Source organism: Stegastes partitus, unplaced genomic scaffold (genome assembly GCF_000690725.1).
Source record: "Stegastes partitus isolate 25-593 unplaced genomic scaffold, Stegastes_partitus-1.0.2 Scaffold287, whole genome shotgun sequence".
NCBI lineage: Eukaryota > Metazoa > Chordata > Actinopteri > Pomacentridae > Stegastes > Stegastes partitus.
Window position 1 is genome coordinate 93,871 of NW_007578018.1, and position 10,168 is coordinate 104,038.

At 40.2% G+C, this 10,168-nt stretch overlaps 1 protein-coding gene across 1 annotated transcript in view; it reads right to left on the bottom strand.

Moving 5' to 3' along the window:
* trmt44 (tRNA methyltransferase 44 homolog) overlaps positions 1–10,168 on the bottom strand; it is a 21,005-nt gene that overhangs the window by 7,917 nt on the left and 2,920 nt on the right. The window contains exons 3-9 of the mRNA XM_008282800.1: positions 9,851–10,070; positions 9,686–9,754; positions 9,222–9,329; positions 6,852–6,923; positions 4,678–4,784; positions 4,090–4,273; positions 2,786–3,122 (exon numbers count right to left, since the gene is read on the bottom strand). Coding sequence (XP_008281022.1) covers positions 2,786–3,122; positions 4,090–4,273; positions 4,678–4,784; positions 6,852–6,923; positions 9,222–9,329; positions 9,686–9,754; positions 9,851–10,070 — 1,097 coding nt within the window. The remainder of the gene's footprint in view (positions 1–2,785; positions 3,123–4,089; positions 4,274–4,677; positions 4,785–6,851; positions 6,924–9,221; positions 9,330–9,685; positions 9,755–9,850; positions 10,071–10,168) is intronic.

Below are 10,168 nucleotides of genomic sequence, written 5' to 3' on the forward strand. Positions count from 1 at the left end.
AAAGACAAACTTTCAATACTTGACACTTCTTGATGTGCCACTGTTACGAAAAAAGATTTCATTAAGCACTTGATAAGTGTTGAGATCAGATCCATATGTAGACGGCAGTATTTTAAACATATGGCTGACAAACTCCAGCTATCCCAGGTTATAACTTCGTGCAGAGAACCGTACAAATCCAACACCGAATATTTTGATTGGGCAAAAAGTGCAAATCCACAGGCTCCTGATGGGGATGAACTGTTGTTTTTCTTGGTGCACAACCTGTTTGTTATGATAGCTTAGGAGTCAAATGTGTGTTTTTGAGGGTTATTTGCACTTACAATTTGAAAAAAAAGAAAAACAACAGGACTGAATTTGAAGCCAGGAAGCTACGAAACCAAAATCAATCATTTTAATTCTCAAAAACTAATAAAGTACCACATCAAAAATGCTCATACTCTTTTGAATCCATTATGAATAGAATGAAACTAAAGCCTAAAGCCCTTTTATTGACTCCAAGACCCTTTTGGATCTATTCAACATAGGGCTGGCTCACCCTGGATTTACCCTTTGTTCTTACACAGCAGATAACTGGTAGGAATACCTCAATACAAATGCATACTCATGCATAAATCATCCAAGCTGGTGCATTATTCATCCAGTCATCGCTATACAGAGTTACAGTCTCCCTTTATTCGCTCTCCCTCATATTTTCTACCTCTAATTTCACCACTGACAACCTGACAGAGAATTTTCTGTTTTAATCATAGTAGACTTCATCTCCTTATCTCATTCATATTGTGTGTGTGTGTGTGTGTGTGTGTGTGTGTGTGTGTGTGGGCGCAGAGGCACTGACAACGGTGATGCGTGGGCGGTGTCTGAGTGAAACTGTGTGTGTGTGTGTGTGTGTGATGCTGTGTGTGGCACACTCTGTACCATGCGGTGCAGGAAGTGGCTGGCATAGAATGAGATACAGAGTTAAAAGTGGTGTCGCTCGGCATCACGAGGCCCTGCTGACTGAAGCCCGAGAGGGAACACGGCGGTGACGAGCGAGGTGGGGAGGGTGGAGGGGGTTAGACAGATGATGGAGCGGGGATCAGATGAGAGGTTCAGGCTGCAGAAGCTGCCAAAGTGCCACGAAGCGGCTGGAGATGTATTTTAAGGTTCTGATGGAAAATGTGAGAAGTGATTCATTTGTGTCGTTTTGGAGGCGTCAGGTTATCTCGCCGACAAAGGACAAGCACACTGATGACATATCTGGTCAATAGTGTGGTAAAGGAATGATTTAATACATCTGTTTAAAGCAACAGTCGGTCATATCGGCTCAGTATATAAACTAGAAACATATAGAAACGGCTATCTTGGTTCATCTGAAGGTATCAAGCTCAATCAATCAGCACCTCTGAGGCTTGCTAATTAACATGTGTAATCTTATCTGGCTAGCTCTTTTATTTGGTTTATTTTTGCCTCATATTCAACAGACACGAACAAGAGAGCTATCTTCTAATATTCTTCGCTGCCTCTCCACCACAAAGCAAATTATCGCCCAGAATGCAAGATTAGAGCAGTTGACTGTACTAATACTGACAATAACTGGGATATTTACCAAATGAAATATTGATGTTATGTTAATAATAGCCTCGCAGCAAGAAGGTCGCCGGTTCGCGTCCCGGTGAGGACACCCAGGATCTTTCTGTATGGGGTTTACATGTTCTCCCCGTGCAGTGTGGGTTCTCTCCGGGTTCTCCGGCTTCCTCCCACACAGTCCAAAAACATGTTGAGGTTAACTAGTGATTCTAAATGTCCGTAGGTGTGAATGTGAGTGTGCTTGGTTGTCTGTCTCTAAGTGGAGCCCTGTGATAGACTGGTGACCTGTCCAGGGTGTCCCCTGCCTTCACCCTAAGTCAGCTGGGATAGGCTCCAGCCCTCCTGTTACCCTAGTGAGGACTAAGCGGTGTATAGATAATGGATGGATGTTAATAATATACATATGGCATCGTAAATAATCCATTGCTCATAACTACCTGGTTGACACTCCAATGCAGTAGTTAGCAATGTTGCACCTTAACACTGAAGACCATGTTTTTAAAAAATGTTCTATAGATATCAAGATGGTGGTGTTGTTGTGAATTCTTTTGGTCATATAGTGGAAATTTATGAGCCTAAGTCTGAATACATAACGGCACAGAAATGTATAAACATGCACAGGTTTTTAAATTTGCAGTTTAGTTTGCCTTAATGTATTGACCTCTAAATAATTTGATATTCTGACAACTAATTGAGACAGTTTAACTATTAATGTCACAGAGACAGACACATGGCAAAGTTGAGAAGCTATGGGTTATCACTGGTAATAATAATGTTTATTATTAGCTCATTAAATGCTAACTGAACTGTACAAGAAAGTCAAACTAGCACATTTTGTCAGCAGATACTGTGCAGTGTGTGCATTTTTAAGTGCTATGTTGGTAGTGGGGGGACGATTTCAGAAATATAAAGCATGGAAAGACACAAAATGAAGGGCGACCTTTATATATGTGATGCAGTTTTGTCAGCTAAGCTACAAAAAACTTAACTGTTTCTGTAGATGCTTATTTTTGACTTTCAATGACAGTAGAGCTTCCCATAAATTCAGAATCCTCATTGTAAACAATACTAAGTACCAGATCAGCACACTTCACAGAATATCCTGTATTAAATTTGGTCATCGCTTCAGTAAAAGCTCATGTCCTGGGAGACTTATTACTGCTTTAATTGTTTTTTTTGCATCTTGAATGTTTTGGTGATTTTTGCAGTGCTTTACCTCCTTCGTTCCAGCCGCTGCAGGACCCTTTGCTGTCATCTGCAGTCATTCCCAGGAGAACTTTAGCAACCCGCAGGACAACGCTGTCAACAAAGTCCCGCGGGAGAGCGGCGCAGTTTCGAACCGTGTGAACCTTTTCTCGGGGCTGAAACCCGGCTCCCCAGGTGCTGTCACCCTCTGCGTTCCCATGGCAACCGTCCCCATCATTTCCGACGTCTGACCTTTCAACTGCGACCCCGGGGCAAATCTGTCGGCTCTGGATGAGATTAGCTCTTCGTTGCTCCGACTCGGCCTCGTCAGGTAGCTCGTAGTTTCTCGACTTTCCTACCAGACACACCTGCAGGAGGAAAAGCTGAATGTCAGGTCGACTCTCAGAGGTGCTGAGGACTGAAAGCGTAAAACCAGCAGCTCAAAGCTCAAATGACAACACCCTTTTTCAATAAATAAGCTCCTACTGAGAGAAGAAATGAAACAGGGGCAACATAATACGACATAATTTTGAACACATGTTCTAAATTTGTGGAAAAACTGTTCCGAAGCTTTTGCTGTTGTTAACAAACTGCTATGATAAGCAGACGTTAAAGCCCAACTTTTTAAATGTGCACATGTGTATTGTAGCTATTAATGGTCACAAACTATGAAACAAATGCTCCTTTGGGGACAATAAACAGTTGTTTTTGTTATGTCTGTCTGCTCTAAATGAAGGCCAGGCGGAGAAAGGGCCGGGTCACACAGCTGTGCATGAATCCTGGATACAGACTCTTTAACCATGCTCTGATTGTGGCACCATGTAGTCGTTCTACACACTGCCAGCACAAAATAACAGTAAAATTTAAGTAAAATTATTTTAAAAGCCAAGCAATCAACATAGAGCGTTTGTTCAATTATTTAGGAAGATTTAGACACTTCAGTAAACTGATTTTGTGGAGTTTGAAAGGTGTGGGCATTTACCAAGAAGAATGAAAGAGGTGGTTGAGTTGCATTATGGGAAATGTAGGATTCAGGAGTTTTGACTCATACCAAGCAAATACTGTTGACCCCAAAAGATTTTTTTTTTTTTTATTTAATGCTGAAACCAAAATTGAACAGGAAACATGAGGAGAAACGACAAGAAGCAAAAATGTCCCCAGTTAGAATCAGACAAGGAGAATTGCAATTGACTACTGATAACATGGACAGGCAGGGTGACATGAGTTCCTTTGTGTAGTTTTTATAAGCAAAATAAGAAGTCAGATGTTGACTACTCTGTGACTTGTTTGGAGGAAAAAAAAGATGTCAAACAAGTGTTGTAATTGTAAGCCTACCCGTTTGGTGGACGGTATTCTCAAGCAGTCTTCTTCGGTGTTGAAGCCACAGACTTGGCTGACTTCAGCGATGAAGTCGATGTATTCTTTATACTGAGACTTTTTACACTGGCGTCTCTGGTATTTTCCGTAAAAGTCAAAGAAACAGCAGGGGAGGACAAAGTAGCGGCAGGAGTAAGATGACCTGCAATTTCAAAAAGAAGAAAAATCTTTAGCCAGTACCCACGTACAAGATTATTCCAAGTCTTTAGTAGTTAATGTACTGAGTGTACGTGTTGCTTATGTTCATTTAAATATGTTCCTTTATTTTTTTTAAAGGTACTGAATCTCAAGCTGTCCTACACACAACAAGCAATTACTAGGGATTAATATCAGTAGTTACATAGAAGAAAAAGCAGGTTTCTCAGACTGAGGTTCAACATCGCCATCAGGTGGTCGACTAAATTAAGACACCTTTGAAAAGTGACAAGCGTGGGGACAAACACACACTTATTCACACATAATCCCCTGCCCATAATGTTATTCCAAATTGGAGAGATCAGCTGGCACTTGAGCCGCTGAGCGTGATTGCGTCTCCTGATGACTTGCCTGGCTGCTATAACGGGGATCCATGGTGTGAGCTCGTCCGAGTGGTTCCCAATCAGCCAGTCTGTACCCGGGAATAAAAAGCTCTCGCTGGGAGTAATTGCCTTTTCCTGAAATAGCAAAGACCAAAAAAAGAACAAGAGCTTCTCAGAGCAGGGAAGATGCATGCTGGTATGACTTAATTCAGGAGAACGTAAGGGGTACAAAATGCTGTCCTTAAACTTGTAATGTATCACATAGCATGAACCAATGTGGAATTTATCAAACTCATTTAACAGGACGGGTTGGTTTAATGTGGATCCACAAAATAGAATAAAAAAACGAAATCTCCTTGAAAAAACAGTGATACAGCCCAAACAATTTATGTAAATAATTTCATATTTTAAAGGGCAGCCCCATCAGTAACATCACAAATGATGTCATGGAAGGGTATTTAAGCTTGTAGAAGCTTTAGAGAGCTTCCAAATAAAGGCTCAGGACTTAGTATGGCAGGCCCAGAAGAACTGTTTTCTCAGCTCTGCTCCAATCAGTCAACAACTGATGATTTGAAATGGAAGCAGTCAGCAATTTGTTGTCAAATGAGTGACTGAGGCCATTTATAAACAAAAGTTGACCTATACTTATAATAACCACATCTATCATATTCGTCCTGAGTTTCCAATGACTCCTATAGCTCTTAATTTTCTATGATGGAATCCTTAAAACACATGCATCACACAAATGGTACAATGGGGATGTGTAAGAAGCTCAGCACAGATCTGAAGAAACAAATCAGCTACTTGAACAACTCAGTAAAGTCACTTGGAGACACTATAAAGCAGCTACAGATCTCAAAATCATCTGTGCCAAACAATTGGTCAGGATAGTCAAGAGTCAAGCAAGAATCACCAAAAACCATGTCTACGATGATTTAGAAGCTGCTGGAACACAGGTGGCAATGTCCACATACAAGCATGTTTTACATCGCCATGGGCTGAGAAGCAGCGGTGCAAGGAGGAAGCCCTGTCTCTAGAAGTGGCACCTTAAGGCTTGACTGAAGTTTGCAGCTGATCACACTGACAAAGAAAGGGTCTTCTGGAGAAAAGTGAAATATGTTAGTAATATGAGAGAAGGTGAGGCTTTTATCCCAATGAACACCATACCTATAATCAACCATGGTGGTGGTAGTATTATGCTTTGGGGCTGCTTTGCCACCAGTGGAACTGGTGCATTACACAAAGTAAATGGAATAATGACTACGAAGGATCACCTCCATATTGTTCAGGATAGCGTAAAATCATCAGCCAGAAGGTTGGGTCTTGGACACAGTTGGGTGTTCCAACAAAACAATGACCCCAAACACACATCTAAAGTGATAAAGAAACAGCTAAATCAGCCTTGAATTAAGATTTTACACTGGTGTCCCCAAAGTCCTGACTTAAACCCATCAAGAACCTGTGGACTGCATGTGCTGAAGAAACAAGTCTGTGTCAGAAACCGAACAAATCTAGTTTAACTGCACCGTTTCTGTCAAGAGAAGTGGTCAAAGATAGAACCAGAAACTTGTCAGAAGCTTGTGGACGGCTAACAAAAAAGCCCATTTGCGGTGAAAATGGCCAAATGACTTCATATTAGCATGGCAGTATGTCATTAGTTTTTCAGAAGATCTTAAATAAATCTATGAAAGAACCAAAATGCATGAAGGTTTTTGTGACAAAGACACATGGTTTAGTCATTCCATCATAGAGTTAGGTATGATTGGAAAGTTAAGACTACCATGATGCACATGGTCTTTAGTGCTGTCTCTCAACTTTTGGTATTTGTGGGGTTAGGATTCTCTGCTAATGCGTGTATATCACATATTTTTGTCCGAATTCAGCATTTACAAACGAACTTTGAAAAGTTAACTTTTTTAAAGCACTGATTTCACCTCTAGATGATGATGAGGTGATATTGTTGAAATCGGATTTCCCTTTTGTGTATTGATACAAAAGATTTTTTTCACAGTTCAAAAATAGTCCACTGATCCATAGAAACAGAACAAACAATTACTTCTTTTGTGAAACCATTATCCAGTGAGTCAAAGCACAAAGTTAAACCAGTGAGGAGCTATTCCAGCTAGGAAAGAAAGTAATACAAAATTAAGAACCTAATTATGGTTTCAATTAATCCGCCTCCTTCCTGCTGAGCTCACTCACCTCCAGCAGAGTCTGTGGGCCGTACATGTCCCAGATCTTCCTCCTCCGTACATCGATACCCTTTCCAGGGTGCTATAACACAAGACGACGAGATGATCAATCTGGGCCACATTCGCACACTGACTACTGTGTGTAACTTCAATTACACTTGTCCTAGTTTCTGAGTGGTGATTATAGGTTTATTATATTCAGAGACATGAATCCCCATCACCTGGGCTCAGACCAGCCCCATGTCATTGATTAGCCTGCAAATGAAGATGTGAGTCATTGAAAAACTTCAGTGTTGAGGACAGTTTGAGCAAAAATTCAATCAACAGCAATTTATTACAAATCTGTTAAGCCCTCTAAATACCAAAACAAAAAATGACTTTGTGGTGAAATCATCTTATTAGTGTGAGAAAAAAATACAGGGATGGGCAATCCTGGTCCTCGAGGGCCACAGTCCTGCATGTTTTAGATGTTTCCCTCTTCCAACACACCTGATTCAAATGATCAGGATCGTTATCAGGCTTCTGCAGAGCTTGATGATGAGCTGATCATTTGAATCAGGAGTGTTGGAAGAGGGAGACATCTAAAACATGCAGGATTGTGGGCCCTCGAGGACCAGGATTGGGCACCCCTGCACTAGTAGCATGGGTCTCAAAAGACTAACTGGAGGGGCGACAATTGTACAAATAATTAACCAACTGAATAAAAGATTCCTGCCTTCGCCCTAAGTCGGCTTGGATAGGCTCCAGCCCACTCGCAACCCTAGTGAGGATTAAGCGGTGTGTAGAAAATAGATGGATTTTTAAGCAAAAATGCCAACATTTGCTGTTCCAACATCTCTAATGTTTCTTTTTATTATATATGGAAGCAAATTAAATATTTAAATGTATTATTCAATACACTTTAAGATACTATTTTCAATTTATTTTCAATACTCTTTACATTCTAAAGACAAAATGATTTATCAGTAATTCAGAAAATAATCAGGAGATTAATCATGAGTGAAAGCAACTGGTGCAGCCCTACTCCAGAGTGAAATACTTCAACAACTATTGGATGACGTGCCTTAAAAATTGCTACAGCCAATCATGCTCACCTCAGCACCATCAGCAATCATCACGTCAAAATTTACATTTGTTCAATACCCCGATTTATGATTAATTATCTTTGAAGCTAATCCTCGTTCCATCATGGTTTAGTGTTAGTAAGCAAATGAAAATGTTTAATATGCTAAACTGACATGATGAACCACTTAAACATCAACATGTTGTCACTGTTGTTGTTAATGATATCAAGTCAATTTCACAATAAATATTACTTTCAACACCAGCAGTCATTTTATAATAGCAAGTGATTATTTTGTCAACTAGAACCAGCCTGACATTTAAATTAAAGCCTGTAGAAGACAGTAAGGCTAAGATACAATCTTCTCTTTCACATGTGTGAAAACAGATGAACAAGCCGTACTAACCTACAGTCGTCCTCAAATGTATTCATACCCTCCCATTGAAGAAGGAACAAAATCATCTGTCACTGAAATAAGCTGAATTTGACAAAAGTAATAATGAATAAAAATTTAATGAAAATCATGACATTGCTTTTGAATTGTGGTTCAACAGAACTATATATTAAAAAAAAAAAAAAAACAAGCGAACAAGCATGATGGGACCCGTAAACTAGCATTTAGTTGAACAACCCTTTGAGAAAATCACTGCAATCAAGTGTTTTCTGTAACTCTCAATCAGACTTCTGCACCTGTTGACAGCTATTTGGATTGTGGAGCACTGCTCATCAGCTACTAATTTGTCCAGGAAAGTTTTGTTTTTGTTTTTTTGTTTTTTTTAATTATTCTTTTCAACCACAATTCAAAAGTAAGGTCTTATTTCATTGAATTATAATTTAGCAAATTTTTATTTATTATTACTTTTTTTCGTTTCTAATTATTTGAGTGGCTATTGTGAATTTTTGCCTCTTCTTTAATGGAAGGGTATGAATACATTTAAGGACGACTGGATGTAATCAAGAGTGCACAGGTGGAATTTTGCTGATTAATATCCTGCATCATCCAACACAACACTGGCATCTGATAGTTCAGTTCTTACCTCAGTCTGATCATAAAAATAGATCATAAAGGCACTATCAGAAAACCACTCATCTCCAACAGCGTTATCACATCCTAGTTGTTTGTTGTTGGCTGTCATGAAGGTTTTTACCAGGAAATACACTAGATTATTACAAATGAGATCAGCTTTCAGTCACCTACTGCACAAAACTATTTAATCAGTCAGTGACACACAATACTCAGCTCTGGTAGAGTTTTTGATCTAACAGATTAATTCCTAAAAGAGCAAACAGCCAACGTCCATCCAGCCCCTCACTCACCCCTTCATTTGTCAGTATGTGAACCAGGAGGCCGTTTCCACAGCCGAGGTCTACAAAGGACTGCCTGGCAGTGAGATTCTTCTCTGACCTCTCCTCAGCCCACAGCACCTGCAGCCATAGGGACAAAGAGCTTTCGATCATTTCAGTAAAAAAAACAAAAAAAAAACAATTTACAGCTGCACTGTGACACCTGCTGCTCCTACTGACACCCTTTCACCTGCCTCTGGCATGACGAATGAACTGATACACTGGGTCAAAGCCTTTTTTCACACTTAAATTGACTGTCCCAGCTTCAGTTGCATGACATGACAACAGGTAAAAGGGATTTTCGCCAACGCACATACATGTTTGGACACATTTGGAATCATTCTTCAATTCACACACAATCTTCAGACACACTGTTTTTGACTCTCATTGATTTTTTGCGTTGGAAAAAAAACATTAAAAACCACGTTTGAACCTACCAGGAGATACGTAGCAATAGCAACATCCTCATACACAAACTTCTCAGGATCTGTAACCTCAGGCCAAACCTAGAAAGCATGTGACAAAAAAAAAACATCTAGAAAGATCTCAACACATCAGCACATGCAGCAAACACAGGAACAGACAAGCCTCAGAGCATCCACCTTGACCATGGCCTTGTACTTCTCCTTCAGCTGCTGGTATGTAACGCTGTACTTCTCGACGGGCAGCAGAGACAAGGTGCTCCTGAACTCACTGCTCTTGCAATCCACGGCCCAGCGCACCAGTTTAGGCAGCAGGGTAGAGGACAGCCAGGGCAGCTTGGCGTAAGCGACACCATCAGAGAACCACGCATCAGACGACAGCACATGCAGCTCCAAGGCCCTGTAGAGAAAACACAAGACATCTGCACGATTAACATTTTTTATTTACTATTTTTTGGTGTAGCATAGAGATTACTTATATAGATTTTTTTTTTTTTT